The sequence below is a fragment of the Tachypleus tridentatus genome, chromosome 1 (assembly GCF_004210375.1).
Source record: "Tachypleus tridentatus isolate NWPU-2018 chromosome 1, ASM421037v1, whole genome shotgun sequence".
Taxonomy (NCBI): domain Eukaryota; kingdom Metazoa; phylum Arthropoda; class Merostomata; order Xiphosura; family Limulidae; genus Tachypleus; species Tachypleus tridentatus.
In genome coordinates this window covers 89543636-89570713 of record NC_134825.1, presented here as the reverse complement: position 1 = coordinate 89570713, position 27078 = coordinate 89543636, and the positions used below count along the sequence as shown (strand labels likewise).

Genomic DNA, 27078 nt, shown 5'->3' with positions numbered 1-27078 from the left:
TGTGTTTAAAAGTAAGTATGTATTACACAGGCTGAGGCTGCAACAGGACAGTATGTAGAATCTATAGAACAGGCTAAATCTCTTACCCAGATGATGTTGAAGAAAGGCTGTTTTTCAGTAATTCTAACATTAGGTTCACGTGGAGCTGTTTTTGCTTCGAAAGAACAACCTCAAGCCATACATGTACCAGCTAAGCAGGTGACAGCTGTTGATACAACTGTAAGTTAGCACCATTTTTTATTGCACAAAAGCAATTTATAATTTGAATGCAAACACTAGATAAATTATTTTAATCTGTATTTGAAATGTGTTAAAAATAAAAATTTGATAAAATTTTTGTCTGTAAAGAAAATGAAACAGTTCAGTGAAAGTTACACAAATTTATTTTGGTGCTAAAAACATTAAAGCTTTTTCAGTAATTATGTGCTTTAAATGGTGTTTGGGCAAAATGAATGCCTTCAGTTCTGTCTTATAAATCACAAAGCAGAAAAATTTATTTTCAGTTGAAAGCACTCATGCATTCTATATTTTTATATAACATACTTGTGAATGATTTCTATACATAATATCAGTGATTGGCTTATTGTTTGTGCATTGTTTTTATAAGGCAGGTTAATGTTTTGTTTCTTAGGTATCTGTTAATATCAAATAGTACTTTATGCATTTGAATGTGAATTGTATAACCTTTTTCATATGTCTTAAGAGTGAGGTGATTTTTGTCTTTGTTCAAGCAACTGTTTGTTTTAACTATTTAACTTTGAATGTAATAACTGTTCTATTTCCTTTGTATTGTTCTGTAATTATGATAAGTGTTTTAGTTCTTTGTTTTAATATTTTTTACTAAGCTAACATTTTATGATGCTTGTGTATCAAAAATGTTTTTCGGATGAATTTATTTTCATACAAATTGCATTTTGATTTTTTATCTGATCAATACAGGGTGCAGGAGATGCTTTTCTAGGAGCATTGGCCTACTTTATGACTCACCATTCTAGTCTTACAATGAAAGAATGGATTAAAAGATCTTGTGAAGTGGCTGCCATGAGTGTACAGAATCTAGGAACACAGACAAGTTTCCCATGGAAAGAAGACATTCCAGCAGAACTGTTTTCCTAATTACTTAATAAATGCAAAAGCTGTTTAATGAGAAGAAAATGATATGTTTTAAATATTTTATGCTGTATATGTGTATATGTATGTCTAAGCTTTTCACATCATGAAAATATTGTGGAACAGGAAACTCAGTGACATTGAAAATGGATAAAACCTACTCTCATACAAACCACAAAGATACCTTATTGATGAGAAATTTAGAATAATTAATTTTAGGAAAACAGAGGTAGTTACATTAGATAAAAGATTTGAGAATACACTTTAAAAAGCCCCAACTGAAGTATCACAATAGTTAATGTATTTTACTGTATATCTTATCACTTTCCAAGTTGTCATAACTTGAGAATAATAAGATTTATTTTCTTCTCTTAAATTAGCCACTTGTGACTAAAACTCGTAGTGCCTTGAAACATTTCTTTTTCAGTGTAAAGTCTTCTGAGACTTGTATGCTTTAAGTTTGATTTATTAATTTTTGTTTTCAACAACAATAAAAGTTTGTCTGAAACATTAAAAAAAACATGACAATCTAGGTTTATAATATAGTATCATAAGTACAATAGAAACATTTGATTTCATTGCAGACACATCAACCAAAGTGGATAATTACCTTTGGATTATTGTCTACATATTTTAATTCACTCCTCATACCTAGCCAAGCATTCAGATGTCATATTGACTCATTGTAATGATGTTGAAATTAGTATGGTCCCTAGCCAAGCATGCAAACACTTTATCAGCTTGTTTTAATAATAATGAACTTAGTAAGGTCCCTAGCCAAGATTGCAAATACCTTATTGTCTTGTAATGATACTGAACTTAGTATGGTTGGAATTAATCATCTTTGTTCTTGTATTTTTGTAACTTTTTTTAGTGAAGAAACAGGTTAATATTGATTTTATTTTTACAATGTGAGAAGTTTTTAGTCCATTTATTAAACTTTTATTTGTTGTTCAAGGATGAATTTGGAAGTATATTTTATTTTGTAGTAGAGAATGAAAAAAAAATATTTTTATGATTCATTGCATTACAGTTGATTTCAGAAATCCTTTTCATTATTGTAAAGTATGATTGGATAATCTGACAAAATGATGTGGGTTGGCTCCAAATTTCTTAGCTAGTAAAATGGCTTCAAATGTATGGGTTATAATAATAAATATTCTCCACACTTTAAGTTATGGATGCAGTCATTCTCTTAACATAAATGGTGGGTATAGGGTACTGTGTACTGATTGCCTTCCCTCTTGTCAGTAATTCAAAATTAGGTAAAGTAGCAGATAGTCTTGGTAGAATTGTCACAGATACAAAAGAGCCTTACAAATTTAAGGAAATTGGTGAAATAGCTTTCTGTAAGCTAAGTATGTGTGATTCAAATAGATAATCTAGTATAAACAAGGTGTAGCATTAAGTGTTATGAGCAGAAATAAAACATTAGTTGCATTAAAATTCAAGATTTGTTTCATCTTATAAACCACAGTGGTGGAAAGTAATAGACTTATCCAAATTCATATGAGTTATTGAGTTAAATATCTTGGGGGAAAAAAATTAATAATGTTTACTACATTGTACAAACATAAATTTATGTTGTTTTTCTTTTCTAAGTATCTGGTATTAATTTGGCCTTAGCAATTTACCATAATTTAAACTTGCATTTTAGGTCAAATTAAGTTGAAAATGTTTTCATATTTTAATTTTTACCCAAGTTATCTGATAGCCAGATAAGTATTTTAAAAATTTAAAATATTTTTTAATGTTCAATATAATTAATATGTATGGAATTGTTTGACATGCACAATTTGTTTTATCCAAGACATTCTAATATTAATCTCATAATTCCCATGTTGTGTTTGTAGTTAAGCACAAAGCTGCACAGTAGGTTATCTGTACTTTGCCTGCTACAGGTATTAAAATCTGGTTTCTATTGTAACATACTACTGTGCTACTGGGGAGATTGCTTTGTGAGAGTAGAACTTCTTTTATATTGTAATTGGGATTTTGTAAAAAAATTTAAATGCAACGTTGTAACTTGGTACATTTAATAGGAGCTGATTAAAAATGTTATTCTCTGTTTTTCCTTTTAAGCTTTTTTAATATTTTTTCAGCATATAGGACCTTAAATATAGCATTATTTAAAAGTTTTGAATTTAGAATATTTTTAAAAGATGTCATTCTTTGGTATGAATGAAGTAAATTGCAATAAATTGAATCATGGCATTTGAAAAGTTATGGTATTATTAGTTCCACATTACTATAAGAAAGAAAAAAATGGTGATCCACACTTTGGGTTTATGGGGTAAAATTTCTCTGATTAATATAACCAAAGAAATGGTAGTAGGTGTTGTTGATTAACTGTTGTATTCCTATGGTAGACTATCAGTTTAAAATCAGGAACAGCTACTGCAGATGGCCCTTATGTACACCTCTGCACAAATTAATTGAAACAAGACAAATATCATTTCTTACCCTCAAAATTACAAGAACCGACACACAATTCAAAACAGAAATCCACCGAAAAATCACTCATACTGGACTATACATTCCTTGGGACTCAGCACATGAAACAAAACAAAAACTCAACATACTAAAAAACCAAATAAACACAGCCATAAAACTATGTTCACCAGATAAAATTAACGATGAATTAGACAAAATAAAACAATACTTCATCAACATCAATAAGTTTCCTCCACAAACCGTAGAAAACATTAAACGCACACACCTAGACAGAAAGCAAAATTAACCAAAAAAAGTAAATATATCTCACGAATCAAAAAATCACGAAACCATATACTGCTGCATACAATATATTCCCGACATCAGCAGACAAATAACCAACATTTGGCAAAAACTAGTAACAAAATGTGACATTCCAGTTAATACCAAATTTATTCAAAAACCAGGCACAAAACTAAGGTCTATACTATGTAAAAACTACACTGACAAATACCACACCAACATTATTTATAAAATACAATGTGATAACTGCCACGACTTCAATATTGTAGAAAAAAGTAGAAAAATGGAAACCAGATTCAAAGAAAATAAAAAAGTCACCTTCACACGTTTTTGAACACTGCAAGTCAAATAAACACAACATAACCATAGAAAACACTCAAATACTAAATAAACAAACAAACAAACAAACGCAAAATTAAAGAAGCCTTACTTATACAACAACATAAACCCAAAATAAACCAATATAAAGGAACGCCTTTATACCTATATTAAATAAAATAAAATTATATATTCAAACATTTAACACCACTCTTTACATTCCGACACTCAGTTACACAACCCCTTCCAAACATGTGGTCAGCTTCCGATCAGTTACCTCTTTCTTTCTTTGTGAACCTGACGATGACCGAAGAAGATCGAAATATTGTTCGCTCTTCTACGTAAAATATTTTCTCAACTCAAACGAGCCGTTTCTGCATATATATTTCTCTACAAGTGGGTTTTCTCGGCATCACTGAAGACGTAAAATTACTATTTTTTCAATTTTTTGCGTTTTACTTTTGAGAATCTAAAAATTACTCGCAAATTAATACACGAGTTGACTGCAATCTTTACTAATTTTTGTATCGCGGTACCACACATCAATTATGGCCTTAATTAGCTTATCTTTCATAGTAGTCTTTTCCCCGAAGTTTTTCTTTACAAATTGCCCAAAGATTTTCAATAGGATTTAAGTCCAGAGAGTTTCCAGGCCAGTTTAGCACCGTTATTTGTGTTGTAGTCATAAAATTCTTCACAAGTTTTGATGTGTGACACGGAGCCAGATCTTGCTGAAAAATGCCAGATCCATCTGGAAATCTCTTTTTCAATTCTGGAACGACTCTTCTCTGCAAAACTTCGATGTACTGTGGTCCTCGCATCATACTTTCTGCGCAGGGGCGTAGATTCTTTACACCCGATGGAGGGATGATTTTTGCAACCACTTATGTGGACTTTTCAATTTGCAATGTGGTAATCTCTGCTCTGATTACGTGAACCTGAAAGCTGTAAACATGCAGTCACAGAATAATCTTATTGCCACGATATTTGTATGTATTCTTTGGCCTACTGATTGATACTTACGAACTATCACTTAGATCAAAAAGCTTAGAAGCACGCCTATATTAAAGATGTATATTTCGGCTACTGAAAAAGCCTACATCTAGGCTTAATTATGTAATTCGATTGGTAAGTACACGAAAATCACAAAAACAAACACACAATTTGTAGGCCTGTGATGCAATAAAACAATTCAACAGACCAAACTGTAGGGGGGATGATTGTATGCACCATACCCCCCACCTAAAATGAACCTCCATCTCCCCAGGATCTATGCCCCTGCTTCTATGATATGTAAGCCTTCAACACCATAGTAGCTGAAAAAGCCCCAAAACATCTTCAAGAAATATTTTACAAACTGATTGATGTGAGATTCTTGAAGTTTCTCACCTGGAGATCTGCGAACATGCAGGCTTCTTTGACCTTGTACGAAGAAATGAGTGTTATCACTAAATAGCACCTTCCTCCATTGTTCTTGCATCCAGTTCTTGTAGTTTAGACCTTATTGATACCCTTTTTTCTTCATTGAGGTGGTAAGAAGTTGTTTTTTGACTGGTCTCTTTTGAGAATTTTTATACATTGATGGAAATAATGCTTTTCATGAGGCCCAGTAATAGTGTAATTGAGGCAGGGCTTTAGTTGCTTTACTCACTGATCACAGGCATAGTTTAAAAACATGCAACAGTGAAGAACTTTCTGCTAATTAAAATAAATGGTTTTGTGTGGGTGTTTGAGGAAAAGGAACAAACATTAGAAACAATATTGGAGAAGTTTATGGCAAAAAAGGAGAAAAAGGAAAATCCTTCTAACGTGTCTGTAAAATGTGCAGCCAAGAAACAGAAATCAGAAGTGTTGAGTAAGTTTGAAATTATGGAGATCATGATCAGTATGAGTTATTCTCTCATGTCTAGTAGATCATGTGATAAGGCTGAAACACGAGATTACTTTTCATGAACCGATTTTACAAGGTATATTGAATGCTGAAACTGTTGATGATTTTCCTGTATACAGTGTTTGTGTGTGTGGATATGACTGAATATGCTCTAACGGTTGGACACAAACAGGGCAAATGATCTTGGTACCTATAAATGACTATGTAAAGTAGATTTACTTTAAATTAACTTGATTGTTTATAAGATGTACATTTAAGCAAGTTTGTGATTTTTAACTTTTTGAACAAATAGTAAAACTGATGTATTGTTCCCTAGTAAAAAACTTAAATACCATTTTAATCTTGTTTGCAAGTTACAAAAGAATAATAATCAGATTATTCTAATCAAGATGTTAGGTCCTATACTCTTAAAGATATTATAACATTATTTTTCTAATTTAATAGATATAAACATTTTGTTTAGTTACATTGTATTTTCATCAAATTAATGTACCAGGTCTTATACTTACCACACTGTGAACTTGAAATATGGCCATAGGTTCACTTAACAGAAAATACTATGATTCAGCCAATAAAAATTAAATTTTATTGTCCAATTTTATAAACAAAGAATAGAGATAGGGCATCAACCCATTAATAGCTCCTTGTATTGTTTGGCAGTGGCTGTTTAAAGTTCTTGTACACTTTTCAAACCTCAGGGTCTGATATCATGCTTTAAATTTTTTTTGTGTACTTAAGTATTTTAGTTATTTTTAAATATTAAAGATTATTGGTTACAGTGCACAACATTTTTTTTTTTAAAGTTTTGCTTCCTAAAAAGGTTTTTGCTGATTATGATAGGTACCTAGTGGATATGCACAAATATAGTTTTGGTTTTTTCTTCATCACGTAGGAACTCTGAGAAATAGACAGTTAACTCTTTACCGGCAATAACGTATTTAATTGCGTTTGTGTTTCTAATATACTATTAAGTTCAACATAATTAAAAGTGTTTTGCCCCTGATTTTCATTTGTATTCAATGTCCGGTGCATCACGTTGCAGTGTCCAACAGTAGTCAGCAAGCATTGACGGATTCCAGTTGCCCTGATATCGTTTTTCCATTGTAGCAATGTCCTGGTGAAACTTGAAGATTTCGATGAAATGGTACATGATGGGCAAATTTGAATGTGATCAGCAGCCAAAAATCTATAAGGAACACCCAACAATGTTCAAGAAGCAAATACTTTGTTGTGCAGTGGTATTTATACACTGATGTGTTAAATAAATGAGCATTTTGTAGATATTCTTACATATCTTGTCTATGGATTTACAACACTAAAATTAGGGATTCGATTCCCCTCAGTGGGCTTAGCAGATAGCCCGATGTGACTCTGCTATAAGAAAACACACACACATCTTGTTTTAACTGTACAGGCTTGGTAAAGAAAGAAGATATTTATAATTTGGAAAAACTTACTCCAATTCAGATTTTTTCATGAAATTAAATTTTGATTATTTCTGTAGCTATAACGTTATTGTTTTTATTCGTTTTAAGCTCAATAAGTGAATCTAATTAATTAATACAGTGACACAAACCACTAGGATTAAAATCATATAAAGTTGTGTATATTTATTTTACTAGTATTGGATTAATTAAATAAGAGGATGAAAAATGTTACTTATATTGTTATTTAATACAAGCGTCTTATATTATTGTTTATTATTTAAAGGGCTGATTGTGGATGTCACAAAAATAATGGACTGAGAAATTCATTTCCTTATTTTGAACAATGAATTACATAATAGGAGTACAATTATGTAAACCTTAGAAGTTGTTGAGTGGTATGAATCTACAATATACCACAGTTCTACTGGGGACAAACGTTTGAATAAAGTGGTCATCATAAAACGCCAAGAGTAAAGCACAGAACATGTTTATCTTAAGTAACTGTGCACACATAAAATGATTTATTCATATGAGTGTCAAAAATTACCAGTATTTGGGGGTTGAGCTTGTTCTTTGTTAGAAGTGAAACGGGTGTTAATATTTAATCAAATGAAAAATTTGGTGCTTGATTTTTCAAATTTCACATGAGAAATCTTTCTAACGTCCAGATAATTATTAAATATATTTTTAAAAACTATATCTTATCTGCTATTTTCACTGTGCATCTGTACAGTTTGGTTCGTTTTTATCGACTTCGTAACCTCCATAAAAAATTAGGAAGTAAATATAAATTATGTTTTTTCTTTCTAGAATGACTACAGATTATAACACAAAAATACAATTTTTAGTCTAAATCACTTAAATTTCATGACATTATGCATTTATATGTATTTATTATTTTTATTATATTGACCGTTGCGTACTCATGTTACCGTATCCAAGAGTACAAAATTAGCCTTTACACACTGACCTGTCTTGGCTATGTTTTGATCTAGTATTATGTAAAATACTCGCATTTCATTTTTAATGCATTATATGTGCATATCCATTTTTACTAATTTACAAATAAGTTCTTAAACTCATTTTTTTTCTGAAAACAAAGAAGTGAAACAAATAATCACCTTTTCTAATTACAATCTCTTTACTCGTTGTAGGTTCCTAAGCCTTATAAAATTTCGCACCTGAATAATTTGAAAAGAAATAAATCTCTGTAAAACCTTAACAATTTAAAATAACCAAAAATAATTTATTACCATATTGATATCTTAGAATTGCCCTATAATTTATAAAACCTAGTAAATAATCTGTGTTTGGGTCTAATAAAACAGAAAATTTCTAGCAGGATAAAGACTCAATTTACAAGTTTGAAGATTGTAACGAAAGAACGATATGAAGTCGTAACACTTCAAAATGGCTGAGAAAGCCACTAGATAGACACACTGAGCTTTCGATCGGCTGTAGACAAAAGTAAATGTGTAAATATAGGAGCATTTCCAAAAATGGAGCCCCCCGCTAGTATAGCGGTATGTCTCCGGATTTACAACGCTAAAATCAGGGGTGCGATTCCCCTTGGTGGGCTGAGCAGATATTCCTTTGTGGCTTTGCTATAAGACAAACACACACCAAAAATGGAAATAGGTGAGGGGACTAGTATGTTTGATTCGGCACATGGACGATATCTCAGCAAATAGAAAAGATAGATTATTACTTGATATTCTAGCTTACCAATATCCATAGTTTGAGTTCATAATTTGCAAGAAACTTTAGACTAGACATCGTAAACATCTAATTTGAATCAATACTTTATTCAACATATCACAAGACACACAAAAATCGATATTTAAGATTTCTTTTTTAACAGTGCTTCTACAATCCAGGCTCTTAGTTATTTTCATAACATAATTTTTCAAGTCATTTTGGATCATTTGTTTATTGGCTAACACTTTTACCAAAACTTGATTGGACAAAAATAAGGCAATAGTAACACCCTATATGAAAACCGGATCCATTGTCGGCCAGAAAACATATATAGACATTCAGTAAGTAAGTGTGCTGATCGTGTATTAATAAAACAACGTTAATACATGAAGAGAAGTAAATGGTTTGTTAGTGCAATTTGATCATGTACGGTACTTATAGAAAATGCCCTCTATTCCACTGTGGATGCAACAGTTTAGATTTAGAGGTCAAAATGGTTCGAAAAGCAGGTGAAAAACAGCCACAGAGCAAATTAAAGGCACGAAGAAAGAAAAAAAAAGGAAGAATTGATTCTGCTATTCCACTGAAAAGTAATGAAGATGAAACGTCTAGAAATACCTCTGAGGATCAGTTAAATTTTGTGACAATGAAAAAATTACGTAGATCATTCAAGAACTCAAGTGTAAAAGTAAGGTGTTCAAGGTGTTGTTTTAGTACTTTAATAGAGCGCGAAAACGATGTCTTTAATTTTGGCAGATCTTTGTGTTGAATACACAGCAACATCAAACTTTGCAAATGAAGTAACTCGACAAAGGTGTCAAGTTTCAGTAATTTTCATAAGAACAATCGATTACTTGAGTTCTGTATGACTGTATTAAGAATTTAATGCACTATGCTACTTCCAGGAGACCCATATGGTCTGATGAACGTGACTGAAAACGACATTTGTAAGAAATCTTCTGACACAAAACTGTTAACATCTGCCAATAATGTGCAATAAGCTTTACCAGAGAATAGTTACACTATCACTGCTATGTTAGCCGATGACATTCAAAGAAGTGAAAGAGAGACTGAAGACTGAAGAACAAACTTTTGAAACAGCTAGATGGCACTTTCGTCGATTGTATCTGGGTTTGATCTAGAACCTACAGTACACTCTATCCAGTATTACTGTAAGCGAACATACTAAAAGCGGCAGAGTACCATTGATTAAGATGACGTATCGGTCAAGGTCTTCCTATCTACTTTGAAAAAAAAAGAAAAAGAGCGGGAACAAATTATCAAGAATACAACAAACTACGCTTGATCTTATCCAAGAGGCCGAGTGGGTAAGTCAACACCACAACACCACAAGTACACTTCCTAACTTTGATACTGTCTACTATGGGAATCAAAAATTTGCGATAGTGTCACCAAAGCTACGAATGATTTCGTAAAACTTTGTATGGAATTATTAGTTCAATCTGTAAACAATAAATATAGAGTTTGAGATCATTCCGGGATGATGTTATACATTAAGATCTGTCATATAACCCAAATCTTGGGTGCTTGACTCGTTGAAGAACTGTTAATATTTACCTTTAAATAAATAAATTAACAAATAAGCTACATTTTTATACCAAAATTAATGAAATTCATTCGTAAATGAGCAATTATATCCTACGTAAGTCCCCCAAGTTTCGTAACAATGCGATAGTTTCCGAAAAATCTGTTAACATATAGGAATTTTTGAGTGTTCGTGATCTTGCTGTAACCTTGATCTTCGACTATAGCCCTTGTAAATTAGTCGCCTGAAGTTGGGCTATAGTACAAATTTATACCAACTTTCGTCAAAATCCATTCAGCTGGTTTTGATAAATCTTGGTCACAAACACGTACACACATAGGTATGAAAACATAACCTCCATCAACTTTTGGGGCGAAAGTAATGAAAAGTAAAGAAAGAAATGAGTACAATACAATAATTTAAATTTTACAAAGACAACTAGGGATTCATAAGTAAGTAGCCTAGGTAACTACAGTAATAAAAAGTATTAAAACAAGAAAGTCAAAATTGAATTACATAAAATTAAACATTTTTATCCCTACTTTCACAAATCACTGTAATAATGCTTTGAATAGGCATACGTAGACTCTTGACAAGAAGAAGATAACTGTGTATAATTTTTATGATATACATACGATCCCTATAGCGTAAATAATTTCTTGTACATTCTTTTAATTAGTACGAATTTATGCATATTTATATTATTTTGAAACAAGTGGAGTTTGTGCTTTTCATTTATTTTTGAATTTATCTCCAACATGTCACACAATCCTACTGTAAAAGAATCCTTAGCCAAACATCCATATTATTCAACCTATTTATTAAATATTGCTACTATATATAATATTAAAAATAATAAGCTTATTATTTTGACAATTTACCAGTCACAACCAGAATTATGTAGTGATAAATGGCGATAGAAGAAAACGTAAACGACAACGGAAATAAGTAAGCCTATATACCCATAACTGTAGTAGTAGCGAAAATAGTGTCGAAGTTACAGTCATGCTATATAGCTATGTTAGGTTATTTTGATAAATGAGTTCTTGGAAAAAACGTCTTGGCTTAAAAGACAGTGAACTGCGATAGTTTGTTAAACAAAGGTTCAGCATGATCAGGTGGTTAAAGCACTTGACTTGCAATGTGTATGTCACAGGTTCGAATCCCCGTCACAACAAACATGCAGTCAGCAGGGGGCGTTATACCACTATTCGTTGGTAAAAGAGTAGCCCAAGAGTTAACAGTGGGTAGTGATGACTAACTTGTCTTAAACTGCTAAGTTAGAGACAGCTATCCCTCATGTAGCTTTGCGCGAAATTCAAAGACAAACAAACAAACTGTTAAACAAGAACTAGAGAGAGAACAGAGCAAACAGAGAAGAGAGGAAGAAAGACTAAACGAAGAAAAGGAAAGAAAGAAAAGAATGGAAATATAAAGAGAATAAATGTACAAATTGAGAAAGAAGAGAAGAGAAAAACGAGATACTAAATATAGAATAAGAACACAAATTGAGAAAGAAGAGAAGAAAGAAAGACTAGGAATAGAGAGAATAAGAGCACAAATGAAGATTACAAAGCACGCCCAGTTGAAGGAAGGAGGACTTAAGAATAACAATGGAGTCAGGGCCAGCCGACCTAAGCTACCCAAGTTTGATAAACATAAAAATGACTGGATGATTTCCTAGAGAGATATAAAAGATTTGTTCAAACTCAGAAGTTAAACAAAAACGACTACGCAGCCTGTCTCAGCCCACTTCTCACAAGAAAAAGCCTACAAGTACATGCAGGCATGACGTCAGAAGACACCATGGGTTATAACAAATTAAAAGTAGCTTTGGTGAAACGATATGAATTTACTGAAGGTTTGTGTCGGAAGTTCAGAGGAGTGTGTGTGTGTGGTTTTTTTCTTTAACAAAACCACATCAGGTTATCTGCTGTGTCCATAGAGGGGAACAGAACCCCTGATTTTAGCGTTGTAAATCCGAAGACTTAACGCTGTCCCAGTGAAGGACTTCAGAGTAGTCAAACCTGATACTGGAGAAATTGTATTTTAGTTTATGGCACATCTACAGTTATACTTCACTAGATGCACTGATATGAATGACCAAATCTGAAAATAGTTTTGAGGGACTGGCAGACCTATTAGTACGAGAATAGTTCATGATTATGTGTGCAACAGACATGTCACTATTCCTAAAGGAGAAGAGCAACAAGAGACGTAGAGGAGATGATTAAGTTGGTAGAACAATATATGGAATTAGTATAACTGGCAAATAAAAAATATCTAGTTAAATTCGAAACCAGCTACGGCTGACCAGTAACAGGAATCTGTTAATGATGACACATTGCAAAGGAGTGTAAGTGCATTACCAGTAAGCAACAGCAGAAATCTCAATATAAAGTAGATAAAGCCAGTTACAAAAACAATGGTGGTGAGACACAATAAAAGAGTTATTGTCATAATAGGTGCTACTGCCAGAAGAAACAGAATTAAGACAATTTATTATGTTCACTGCAAGAAGGAAGTGTCATTGTCATGATTGATAAGTGCATAATTAATGGTGGTTGGTTGTGATGACGAGCTGATTTCCCTCTAGTGTTTCATTGCTAAATTGTGGCCGACTAGCATAGATAACCCTCGTGTAAGATTTTCACAAAATTCAAACCAAACCTTGAGAATCCTCAATTGCTTGTGCTCTCTTTCAGTTGAAGTTTACATTCAAAAGAAGAAAGGTGTCAGCAGCTTGATAAGTCAAAGACTTCATTTCTCCTCCAGAACCTTGCATCGAGTTTCCAAAACAAGGTGTTTCTTCAGTATACAACTCTCCATTCACGTGGAAAATGGATTTTAAACTTTTACTGGAGTTGTAATTTATGAGTTCAAAATCAACCATAGAAAAATTCATCCATCTGATGAAACATGTGATCGCAGCACTAAAAATTTCAATCTTAATACCCTACCCTATGATATTTTCAGGTGTATTGATCTCTTTATAGCTCCAACTCTAATTAAAGATTTGGCAGAAAATATATTGGAGAACTAATATGAACTTCGACTTTACTGATTTAAAGAAAGAGACTGGGCATACATTTTATACTAGCATAAAAACACAGTTTACATATTAAGAAAAATACAGCTCTCATTCAATGGATGCTTGGTTTGGTTTGTTTGGAATTTCGCGCGAATTTACACGAGGGCTTTCTGCGCTAGCTGTCCCTAATTTAGCAGAGTAACACTAGAGAGAAAACAGCTAGTCATCACCACCTACCGCCAACTCTTGGACTACTCTTTTACCAACGAATAGTGAGATTGACCGTCACATTATAACTCCCACACGGCTGAAAGGGCGATCATGTTCGGTATGACGGAGATTCAAACCTGCGACCCTCAGATTACGAGTCGAGTGCCTTAATTGTTTGGCCATGCCGGGCTCGATGGATGCATTCGCAAAATGAGAAAAGGCTCACGCTTCCCTCTAAATCTAAATGTATATTGTGTGAAAAATGTGAATAAGACTAAGGAAATTAGTCACTATATACATATACAATTAGGGCAACTCTTCCAAAGCTCATTTGTCACTAGCATCACTTGATCAACCTATTAGTAACAATAAAGAATACAGAATCTCCAAGAATTTCTAAACCTTTTCATGACCAATGTCGGTAAAGAATACATTAGCATAATTTTAAGAAACTGACCAGTTCCACCTTTTGTGGCAGAATGTCTAGAAATATTAAAGGGTGTATGACCTTTGACGGTGTATGTGACTAACACGAGGGTAATGTCAACACACTTTAAAGCCACTTATTTGCACGATATAGCATACTTTTTAAAAAGGAAAAAAAAAAAAAAAAGAATTGAACCATCTGCTCGTTCTCACATATCACATTTCAGAAAAAGATAGGACTACATATTCTTCGCGATATTTTTCAAGTGCGTAATTGAACCAAGTCATTGTTCTTTTTTATAACTGATAATTATTTGCAATATCAGCTAGAATCACGTGAGCAATAATCTAAGAGTTAAAAAATAAACTAGCACAAAAGAATCTAATCAAAGTACCATAGGTTTGTAAGGAGAAGAATCAAGTTTGTTTTAGATAAATGTTGAATAATCTCTCTCGGTACAGCACAAATAGCATGATAAAATAGTTATCTTTTTGCAATTTGACCTTCATAAGCGAAAAATAGCTCACAATGCTAAATTATATTACTTATACATGTTTTAGTTCTTAAAATTTGCTTTTATGTTTAGGTACCAGAGACAACATGGTAGTGATAATGGGCTACTGCTTCCCCACTTTTAAAATGGTGGCCCTACTCCAGAACAGCAGAAAGGATAATTTTCTAACGACACTTTAAAGAGTGTGTGCTTAAAAACTGCTACAACGTTTTTACACTTTTGTCTTTATATTGTTTGTTGATAAGGTCCCTAAGCGGGTGGGAAATTTATTTTTTCACATAACTTGAATAAAAATTCCAACAGGAAGCTAAAAAATTTGTTTAGATGTTTACTAAGTATTTGACACATTCAGAGTTTTTACAATATTTCATTTGGCTCAGACCCTACTTTTTAGTGTTTTTTATGCTGTTAATTATTCTTCGTTTGGCGAAATTCTCGCGACATCCTTAGCAACTTGCAGCGACATTCAGTTTGGAAAACACTAATATAGGGTTTTACATGTTTAAGACATGTCTCGTCTTTACGTTTTTGTATTACATTTTAAGATACATGTAATAAATATATCTTCTGTGAAATTCTCTTCCTGTAGGTCTTTGAGTGAACGTATTCTGTATCATAGGATATATAATAACATAATTCTCAGAAGCTGTTTTCTTGTGTGTTCAGTAACGAATTGTTGAATCAGAAGCTCTGTATCTCAGAACAACTGGTATGGATATTAACACTTTTATTGATAATGAGAGATCAACGTTTTGACCTTCTTAGCTCATCTTCAGGTTAAGAAGGAGAGAGTTTGCAAGTGACCGTTGCCGGATACATGTTTTAAGAACGAGAGTATAAGTGGGTACGAGATTGTAGGGAGCGTTGCAGTTGGACGTTAGGTTATTAATTTATATCAGTATAAATGTGTTCCTTTATATTGGTTTAATTTGGTTTTAGTTGCAGTATAAGTAGAGCTTCTTTGATTTTGCTATTTTTTTTTTATATTTGTTTCCCTGCTTAGTATCTGTGTGTCTTCTATGGTTATGCTGTGTTTATTTGATTTGCAGTGTTAAAAAACGTGTGAAGGTGTTTTTTGTGTTCTTTGAATCTGGTTTCCATTTTTCTGCTTGTTTATTACTCCAATTTAGAAGTCATGGCAGTTGTTGCATTGTATTTTATAAATCATGTTGGTGTTGTGTTTGTCAGTGTAATTTTCACATAGTATGGACTTTAGTTTTGTACCTGGTATTTACTGAAATGTTGTGTTTTGTTATAAGTTTGTCGCAAATATTGGTTATTTTTTCGCTGATGTCGGGAACATATGGTATGCAGCAGTGTAAGGTTTTGTAGTTTGTTGTATCTTAGGATTTATTGTTGTTTGTTTATTGTTGGTCTAGATGTGTGAGTACAATTTTTTCCACAGTTTTTTTAGGAAAGTTGTTCAAGTTGATGAAGTGTTATTTTATTTTGTTGATTTTATCGTTAATTTTATCAAGTGAACATAGTTTTGTGGTTGTGTTTATTTGGTTTCTTAATATGTTGAGTTTTTGTTTTGTTTCATGTACTGAGTCCTAGGGAATGTATATATGATCCAATATGGGTGATGTTTTAGTGGATTTCTGTTTTCAGTTGTCTATCATTTCGCGTGATCTTGAGGTTAATAAATACTATTTCGTTAGTTTTTTTCTTGTTCAGAGGTGAACTTAATGTTAGGGCGTATCGAGTTTGTTTGTTTTTTTGAATTTCGCACAAAGCAACTCGAGAGCTATCTGTGCTAGCCGTCCCTAATTTAGTAGTGTAAGAATAGAGGGATGGCAGCTAGTCATCACTTCCCACCGCCAACTCTTGGGCTACTCTTTTACCAACGAATAGTGGGATTGACCGCACATTATAACGCCCCCACGGCTGGGAGGGCGAGCATGTTTGTTGCGACGGGGATGCGAACCCGCGACCCTCAGATTACGAGTCGCACGCCTTAACACGCTTGGCCATGCCGGGGCGCGTATCGAGTTAATGTGATTGAAAAAAAACTAAGTGTGTGTTCTGTAGATGTGAATCCAACAATTGTATCATCAACATACCTGTACCAGTATATTGGTGGATGTAAGGCTGAATTTATCGCTTGAGATCTAATCTGTGTCATAAAATTGTTGGCTAGAACTGGTGACACGAGATTTCCCATACTTAGGCCATTTATTTGTAGGTAGTTTTGGTTATTGAGCATAAAGTTAGTTTTAGTGGTAGTGAATTCTATAAGGGTTGCTAATTGATTGCTGGGATGTATATCAATGGGTTTGGGTCTTGAAACATTTCGAGATATTAATTTATATCTTCATAGATGGCACAGCACAACTGCTGTTCCTAATGGTTTGAATTACTTTTCATATTAGAAACGTCCTGACACAATCTTTGCTTCTTTTGGTCGCTTTCTGCATTCCCCCCCTTTGGACTGATTTTTACACCGAATCCTGAAAGAAATAATATGTTCTTTTTTTTTTAAATCATCCAAGTCAAAGTTTCCAGGGAATATTGATTATTACCGTTCTATAAGTCTTTCTGGCTTTTTTAGCAAAACACTTGAAAGAGCTTTTGTTGACAGACTTGATGTTTATATATCCCACATACACTCAAGCTGGGTTCGATCTTCACCTTTTAACTTTATATCAGTAATTCCGATCATTTGCAATTGCCACAACACATTTAAACCCTTTTAAGACTTCTTGCCATCTTCTTTTTACTTTGCGATTACTTTTAGCCCTATTTAGCGTTGAAGATTAATTTATAAACTATGACATGGGCAATTTTCACTGTCGCACAGTATATTTTATTAAATAACAGAAAAATATGCAAACCTACATGTTTTCAGAACGCACTGGACGAGATCTGTTTAAATATGATCTTAAATCCTAATTTTAACACTGGCTTTTATAAATACATGAACTTTTCATGGTTTTAGTTACATTTTCTCATAAAAAGTGCTATGCTCCTGCTGTAGTGTCAAACAAGTTTCTTTGTAATAATCGAACGTAAAATTGAAACTCAAAACAATGCAAACCAGTTTCACAACTTAATATTTAGTCAACATTTCCTTGAATTTTAGTACTGCTTCACATCGACGTCGCATGCTTTCAATAGGTTCGAACAGACATTTCTGAGTGAATGACTTCCCTCATTCTTTGAGTAATTCAAAAGAGTTCACGTTCCGCGTTTAGTTAGCGAACTTTTGTCAATCAATTTAACTACAGACTTTCGAAGAAGGTCAAAACGTTGTTCACTTCTCTGCATAGTGCTTTCTCTATCCATACCAGCCGTTTTATATATATATAATTTTCTCTGCAAGTGGGTTTTCTCGTCATCACGGATTATGGCCTGCCTTTACTTAATGCATTTGTTTAGAATGTTCCACTCCAACTTTCTGACAGTGTAAAATACATTGGAGGTACGTTTGACAAGTATCTCACTAGGACTTGTAAACTCACGTCTCTGCTGCATTTCCTTTATGCCTATCTGGTACCTCCTGGAGTGTAAACCACCCATTGCTTCTTTACACGAATAAGGCCTTCTTTAGGTCTTGTCTCACTTATAGGTATACAGTATGGATTTCTAGACCATCTTCCTTTTATCTTCATTTACATGTTATAGAACGTTAAATCCTATGTTTGGCATTTCACATTTAACTGCCTAGTCCTATTAAGGACTCTTATTATCGCAGCAACTTTTCATAAATTCTGGTTCACCTCCGTGATCTTTGGTTACGTTATATCCAGCGGTGTTCCATCCTTAAAACGTTCCCTTTGTTGCTGCACTTGAGAAGCCAGTCTACCAGCTTCTCCACCTCCTGTCTCCTCTGGCACATTTATTGAATCTGTATGTTATATTTCTTCCTTCTGATGATCCTGAACCTGTTGACCTACCAGTGATGGACCTCCCAGACTGTATTTATCCTGTGGGCAGCACAGACGATAAGGACGTAGTCACAAGCCAAGATAATAAATAAATAAAATACAATTAATTAAACTAATCCATTAATAGATATACCACACATTTTCTACTACATTCTACAATAGTAGCGCTCACGTCTAATGCCGTGGATAACTATTCCTTTTCTCTTCATTCTAACATCTGCTTTCACATTTGTTTCTTACTCATCAATCATTAACGTTTTCCTATTTTATAGCCATATCTTATCACTGAACAGAAGGCGTAACAAATAATTCATATACAATTTAGCAAACAGAGTTATGTATTTTGCACGTGTTGAAAGGAAAGAAGAGGTATTCGAAGTACCTGACCCTCCCAGGTCACGCACAATGATAGAATGCCCATCCAGACACTTCACTTACTTGGTATGGTGTTAAAAAGAGGATGTTAATGCTTAACTTGGCCCTCCTTGGTCCAGACATGGGCAGGATCCTGATGCAGAACCGACTACTTACCTAACTTGTTCAGTATTCGTGATGTGGAGTGAAATTTTCAAACCCGGTAAAATTCAGTGACAAGTGATATATCAAATGACAATATTTTAATTAATATATTGTTTTTAAACGTTTTGAGCACTTCTTTAACATAGAGTATAATATGCTATGTTTAAGTATTTTGTTAATTTTACTTTCTATTCTTATTTAAGAATTAATTATATTAAATAGTTTAACTAATCTTTATGTAATAACCAACTACTTAGAAATATGTATTTCGCTGCCGGCATCTTCATGGTTCCTGTTAAAATTTCGAGTTTAACAAAAACGAAACTTCAACAATTTCATCACCATCCACCGCTAGCTCTTGGGCTACTCTTTTAAAAGCGAATAGTAAGATTGATTATAACATTGTAACCCCCCTACGGCTGAAAGGGCGAGCATATTTGGTATGACGGGGATTCGACCCCGTGACCCTCGGATTGCGAATCGATTTTGCTGTATGCAAGTTGGATCTCCATTTGTTTTTAAAATATACTAGGCTGTCATTAAAACATATTATCTTTAATTTTTAAAGAGCGGTAACACAAATTTAACTAAACTAAGCCAACCGACGAGAAACAACGATATAATGTGAATGAATAGGTTTAGCGATATCAGTAAAGATAAGAAATTGTATTTCTCATACGGCTAATAATGGTTCTGTGACGTAATTATCATGTGACCATTAGGCTACATCATATCGTACGTAGGTGAGAGTTAAAGACGCAACAGTCGAACATCAGATGTTCAACTGAAAGTAAAGTGTATATAAATATAATAATTGAACGTTTGTACTACTAATATTAAAAATGGATACCCGTAATCATTGTCTAATATTTGTTTGTGTAAGCTTATGTGTTTTAATCGGAGTTCATTGTGAGAAGATGGTCGGAGGGTGGGAAGATGCTAGTATTGATGATAAAGGTGTTAAGGAAGCAGCAGGATTTGCAGTGAAGGAAATTAATTCGCGCTCAAACAACCTTTACCACCAGAAGCTAGTTAAAATTCACCAGGCTCGAAGACAAGTAAGATATAAATTACAATATCGGAGAATTGTTAACCTTTGAAAGTTTCGTTCAACGTTATCCATAACTTTGTTAGAAAATGTATGTTTCGCCCTTTACTTCTCAGCTCAGTTTAACGAAGTTATTCATAAATTTAACTTATTAAGACAGGGTTAGATTATAACAAAAAATAAGTCAAATAGATATGTAAATAACCATTTATTAATATAATTATTATATTCGGTTAACTAACTACACAAGAGATGCTTCAATGAAAATCGAACGTAATGGAAAACTGTAATTTTTTTTACTAATGATAATTAAAGTTAATTACATGTTATAACTCAGAATGGTATAACTAAAAGCTTTTGTAGGACGGAATGGTAAATTTTACTTTCAGTTTAAACCTAGTCTTTAGTATAATTTTTAGACATGTAGATAATGTGTCATAAGCATCTAATTGTCAGTAATGTGCTTATTGCTATACGTTCTGGAATCTTAACCTAAACTACACTGACCAAGTATTAATTGCATTTATTAACTTAATTTTTGTCTCAAGAATATAGGTATTAGGTCTTTGTATGACAATAAACCAATTATACATGTATATAAATGAGTTTTTCACTACCAGTACTTTTGTGTGGGAAAATTTTAGTATACCCACCTTTGTTTAGGCTGCCATGGAAACTAGATTATTTTAATTATCTAAACTATAATAAAGAGTGATGACATTGCTGCTTTTTATATTAAATGCATTTTCTATATAGATTTCTGTAGAAGTATCTTGTGTGAACATATAAGCTTATAATAAAGTTATTACAGCATGTTAGGATATTCCTACTGAAAGTTGTTCTGGTAACTTTTATATATGTTAACACATTTTATAGACATTTGTTGTCATAAAAATCTATATAGTTCTTAGTTGTTTCATTGTTTGTACAGTAAAATAGTTGAATCAGAAGCTTCTTAGTTTGATCATAATGTTTGATATTTTATTAAAATTACTGAAAATTCATATTCAAAGCATCTCCATAACCATATTTTATATATATTTTTAACAGTGCTTAATTTGTAATGAGAAAAACAATTTTTATAGATGTTTGTTTATTTACAATATACTAAAAAAATTTTTAGTCTTTCCTTAATTTTACTTTTACCTTCAAAATTCACAGATTTAAATAATTTAATTAATTGTTTTGTAATGATAAAGTAAGAAGAAATGTGTATTTAATTACCACTACCTTTAGGATTTTTATTAAAAGTTTGAGAATATCCATCTTTGAAGTGAATGAAGTTTTGTTTCTTTACAACTAAGTTGGATCATCAAATTTTTTATTGTGCATACTGTAAGCTATTCTGAAAGAAATTTAAAATGCACTCATTGACCACTACATCTATGCCTCATAGTGGCTACTCTCTGGGCCCTTTCCAATAACTCGGTATTCTTTCTTAGGTAATAAAACCAAAACTGTTTTTAGTATTTATTTAGATATAATTATTTCATTTTGAGTTTGTAAACAGTACATCTACAAATACACTCTGAAATTCTGTTAGTTTGACCACTAGCAACAGAACATTGCCTCAGTGGCATGAGTGATTTATCCATCATTATGCCAAAATACTGTTTGTTATTCACACTCTTGGCTTCCTTTGTATATTAAACTTGTAATCATAGTAATATGCTATGCATTATTTTGCAGTTAATTAGAGGACACTTGCCAAGTGTAGGTACTGTGTAATACCTTAACATCTTCAATACAGTTAAAATATCCAAGAGTTTAATATCATCAGCAAACTTTACTAACTTACTAATTGTATCCATATCAACATCAATAATGTAGCTAACAGTAAGCAAAGTACTAAGCAGTGATCCCTGAAGCATTTCACTAGCATCAGTGTCACTATCAAGGCTGCAGTTTGACAAAACTCCATTGATTTGCCTTTTCTTATCCAATCATACTACAAACCAATTAAGTAATCATTACTCAAATTCTGCCAATGAGGTTTTATTAACTAGTCTTCTTTGTGACAACATCCCTAAAGCTTTTTAAAAATCTAAATACACCAAATTCACACCCTTTCCATCAGCCAGATAACATGCAACATCCTTTAAAAAAAGGTAAGAGATTAGAAAGAAAAACATCTATTTAGTGAATCCATGAGGACCTTCTTTTATGGTATTGCTAGCAGATGCCTATTGCAACACAAGTGAGAAATAAACAAAAAATTACCAATCAACTCAGTTTCTTAGATCAGAGCATATATGCAATATGGTTGTCTAGCTAATGTGTTGTTTGTAACTGTTTTATCTTATTTTCTGTGTTATTTCAATAATGAAAATTTCATTGCACTTGTTTTAAGCAAAGAAGACTGAATACAGTCATTGTTGGCAAAATTAATATTTGTTTTGTGGTTACATTAACATCTAGCTTCACCAAGTAACTGCTAGGATTTTTCCAGCTGGATGCCATAATTCCTTGTCATTTTACTCAGTGCTAGGAAAGACTGTTATAGATGCAAGATTTTTTAACAAGTGTCATTTCTGCAAGAAATACTAAATATTCAAATATATTTATTTAACATAGTACAATAAAATCATGCATGTATTATATAACATGTATTATGTATTGTAAACTAATTGTTTACAATACAGGATATAGTAGCCTCACATAAATTTAACCTAAAATATTAAAGAAATAAAATAAGAAAGATATTAGAAGTTTATTTAAACATGTGGAAACAGGAAAATTGATATTTTATGCTCCCTTGTCAACAAGTGGTGTGAAGCATCCCAAAGTAAAATAAAATGAACAGCCTCATGATATCAGGAATTTCACTATGAAAGTTTTTAAACATTACCAAAAGATGGCAGTGATCTTCATCAATTGAGGCATAGTTCTTGAAACTATAGTGTAAATAAACAACTTTAATATACATAATTTGACTTTCAATGACTAATTATGTACAGTGAGTCCTTATTACACTTTATTTTGATATATGTTGTTTTGCATTTACATTGCTGACTTTCATAGAAGCACAACATAAAATTTCCCTGCGTGTACGTCATTCATAGCTTTTGAGTCTGTTCAGCTTAATGTTCTCAACACTGGCTTAGTCAGTTATTTAAACTCATTTAAAGACTTTATAGATTTAATACTTCAAACTTTCAATATAGGGTATATATTTTAATAAAATTTGGAAGTCTTTTAGTTAACACTGTAAGTATTTAACAAATAAAAATATATTTTTTTTATTGTCAGTAACACATAACCCTACTTTTTATTATCCTAGTGGTAATAATGCACTAAATTTCTACTTGAGTAATCTGCCAAAGAACATAGGCTAATGAAATGTGAAAAGTATAGAATTTCTCCTAACTCTCAACATTTTCTGGCTTTCTAGCTGTGCAACAAGAGCCAGTACAAATTCATCCAAGCCAATCATTAACTTATTCACAGGAATGGACTGTGTATTATAAGTGAAATTAACCCTTATCTATTCAGAAACAATCTTATACAATATATTGTATGACAGAGAGAACTATTAAATCCTGAAAGAGATGACGGGTGAGTGTGGCAGGAGGGGTTGGATCTTCTATTTGATCTCTGTAATCAAACAAAGCTGAAAGCTATACAAATTATGGTTCCTATTCAGTATTATAGGTCATTGTTATAGGAAAATTTGCTCTTCTTTGTGTTGTGTAGCCAATGTTTACATTCTTATGGTCTCTGCTCCCAGAGAATTCCACATTATACATCATTTTCATTTTTTTTTATAGGTTTCAACTTTTCTCCCTCAGTCTGAGGTTTGTAAGTTTATTTCATGAAATTTGTCTCTATAAGCAGTTTTATCAATTTGTTCTCTAAATCCTGTTTAAAAGACACAAGCTTGTTTGTTTTTTCAAACTGAAAATGTTTTTAATATTTCTTTATTAATGTTGTTGTCAGGTAGTTGCAGGCTTGTTGTTCAAACTGATGGTAGAAGTTGGGACTACAACTTGCAACAAAAATGAGGTGACTTCTAATGATTTGGAACAGTGTGAAATTGATGAAAAAGGGGTGAGTTTGGATAGTGTACTGCTACAATGTAATTAACAAATTTAAATGAGCAAACATTGTTTTGTGAAAATAGTTAAGTGTTACGCTATGTTCTCAGAACACACATGTAATTGTTTCAGTATTATTTTGATTATGCTGTATATCATTTATGAGCTACGTATAATAAATACATTATCCTTTGGGATTCATCTATCAGAAATGTACTTATCCCATATATTATAAGTTTTAAAGCAAATAATCTTTAGTCCTAAGCAGTTCAATAAGCTGTTTCATATAGAATTAACAGAACATCAAAAAATGGATGTCGGCCCTGAGGTCATACAAATGAAGCTAATCTATGTAACAGTTGCTAAGATGTACACATATGAGTAGATCTTTTAGAGTTAGGAATTTTATGTAATTATCACACAAAAAAAGAATGTATATTTGTAGGAAAAGATGACCACTTACTGAATTAGATTATCTTTGTTAAGATTAAAGTATTTTTCAGCGACCTTTCTACCAAAATTAGTGTCATTACAGTTAACTAGCTTAATCTAATCCATACTAAAACAGTTGTTATTTAAGCATCTGGTGATGCAAGTAGTATCTCAACCATGGCTGTAGTTGTATCCCAGCTGCCTGATGAGCCATAGCATTTCACAAAATAACTCAGCAGCACTAATTATAGCAATTATAGTGTGTTTGATGTACTCTTCCATTCTTATTTACTTTCACTTATAAATTCCTCTAACTCTGTTTTATTGTGTACTTTCAGCATTTCAGTACCATTGACATTATTAAATCTAAATATATATCACTCAAGTTTTTGCTTTAATTTTAATATTAATAAGATGCATTTAGAATTTGATTTAATAGAAGAATTACAAGTTTTAAGTCAAGAATTTGAAAGTAATCCCCTAAAAGAAAACAATTTAAATAATTAAATTTCTCATTAGTGAAAGTAGGTACTGTGCATTTTTTTATTCTAACTAATGCTTTGCTCTTTAATTAACCCACTTCCCTAGTAAATAACTATTGAAATAACTTTTATACTAGTTTAGATAATTCATCATGAGTCCTATAGTTATAAACATGACTTAATAGAAATAATAATACCTTGGTGAGTTATATATTTTTGTATAACAAAATTAAGGATGGTAAGGTACATTTCAATGTTTTTTTTAATAAATAAAATTAGCTTTTGTATTATCCATGTGCTGTTTAATTTTATTATCCACTTCTTATTCTCAGTTACACTCTCTTCATGCCTAAAACATCAGGGATTTTTGTAGTTTTAAATCAATAAGGATGTTACTTGTTGGTTTTCATACTGCTAAAAATATGTTATTTGGAATAATTTTTTTGTTGTAGGATCTAATCTAGCTTATAATATTAGTATAAAATTGAATGTTCTCTAAGGTGTGTATTATTTTCCTACAGATATTTATAACATGTATAAAGTGTCAGAAATTTGATTAAAAAAATTTGAAGATGTTTTGTTTTTGTAGCTAATGATATTTAATGCATATTCAAATTTTACTGTGTGAAATTGATGTTATGTACCTGTAGATTTCTTGAGGAAAGAATGAAAAATTAAGGTATGAATATTGTGTAGCAGGTTTTTCAATAACCAGGAGCTCATAGTATTTTACATGTAGACTTACAAGTTTGTACACCTAATGTGCCTCATATGGGCACTCACACACTAAAATTCTGGTTTATATACATAATAACAACAACAACAACATTCATTTTAATGTGCTAATACTGTTATCAGCTTCAGAGTAACAACCAATACCCATCACATTAATTTTTGAAGATGTTAGGTGCATATACACAGTATACATTTTAAACTTTGCTTAACCCACATAAACAGTAGCTGAGGCCAGTTAGATATGTGGCTTCTTGCCTGTACAAAGATTTCATTCAGCACTTTTTCATCAATTGTTACATATCAGATTGACTTATATATTCATGTGTTATCTTCCAAGTAGGTGATGTAATTAATGTCTAATTAATCTGGCCTTTATACTTGTACAGTTTGCAGTCAAAAGAAATATAACATTAATCATATAATGAAATAGCTTATGTGTAAAGTGGTTGATTTAGCTATATATAAGTGATCATGAATTGTTACTTTTTACACCTTTGAATGTGAAGTGTATATAACAGTTGTCTTGGACTGAAGGATGCCTACTTGTAATTATAATTATTACAAAACAAATACACATTTATTTGAAAGAGTTCATTTCTTCACCCTCACAATTTTATACCAAAGGGTATTTCATCTGTAGTTCTGAAATCCTATTGAGAACCCTGTATCTTACTGTAATGGAGGAATAATGTGGCTGTCTATATGTGTGTATGTGACCAAAATAATAAATATGGATGTTTCATCTAGTGTTATGAAGTACAGTAAAATCTCAATTCTGAAAGTGGTGATTGAGGCTTATTAAATATGGCATCATGTATTGAATGATGCCACAAATAAAATTCACAGTTTTCTAATCAAGATTAAGACAGATGGAAAAATGACTGGTTTGTGTGAAAAACATTGTAAACTTTATAACAGAACACAGTTTAATATGAGAGTAATCTCCTCATAACAATAACATCTTTTACTAGGACTGTATATGAGGGTTTGGTTTTATCTTTATTAATGTAAGTATTAAATGTATTACAAAACA

At 32.2% G+C, this 27078-nt stretch overlaps 2 protein-coding genes across 5 annotated transcripts in view; both read left to right on the top strand.

Moving 5' to 3' along the window:
• LOC143255260 (ribokinase-like) overlaps positions 1–3332 on the top strand; it is a 93280-nt gene extending 89948 nt beyond the window's left edge. For all 4 annotated transcript variants that reach the window (XM_076510683.1, XM_076510689.1, XM_076510675.1 and 1 more), the window contains exons 8-9: positions 31–219; positions 940–3332. In XM_076510683.1, coding sequence (XP_076366798.1) covers positions 31–219; positions 940–1116 — 366 coding nt within the window. In that variant the 3' untranslated portion in view covers positions 1117–3332. The remainder of the gene's footprint in view (positions 1–30; positions 220–939) is intronic.
• Positions 3333–20009: 16677 nt separating this feature from the next.
• The window catches only part of LOC143255256 (cathepsin L-like), a 28611-nt gene continuing 21542 nt past the window's right edge, over positions 20010–27078 (top strand). The window contains exons 1-2 of the mRNA XM_076510650.1: positions 20010–20372; positions 24299–24409. Of these exons, the coding sequence (XP_076366765.1) occupies positions 20157–20372; positions 24299–24409 (327 nt within the window). The 5' untranslated portion in view covers positions 20010–20156. The remainder of the gene's footprint in view (positions 20373–24298; positions 24410–27078) is intronic.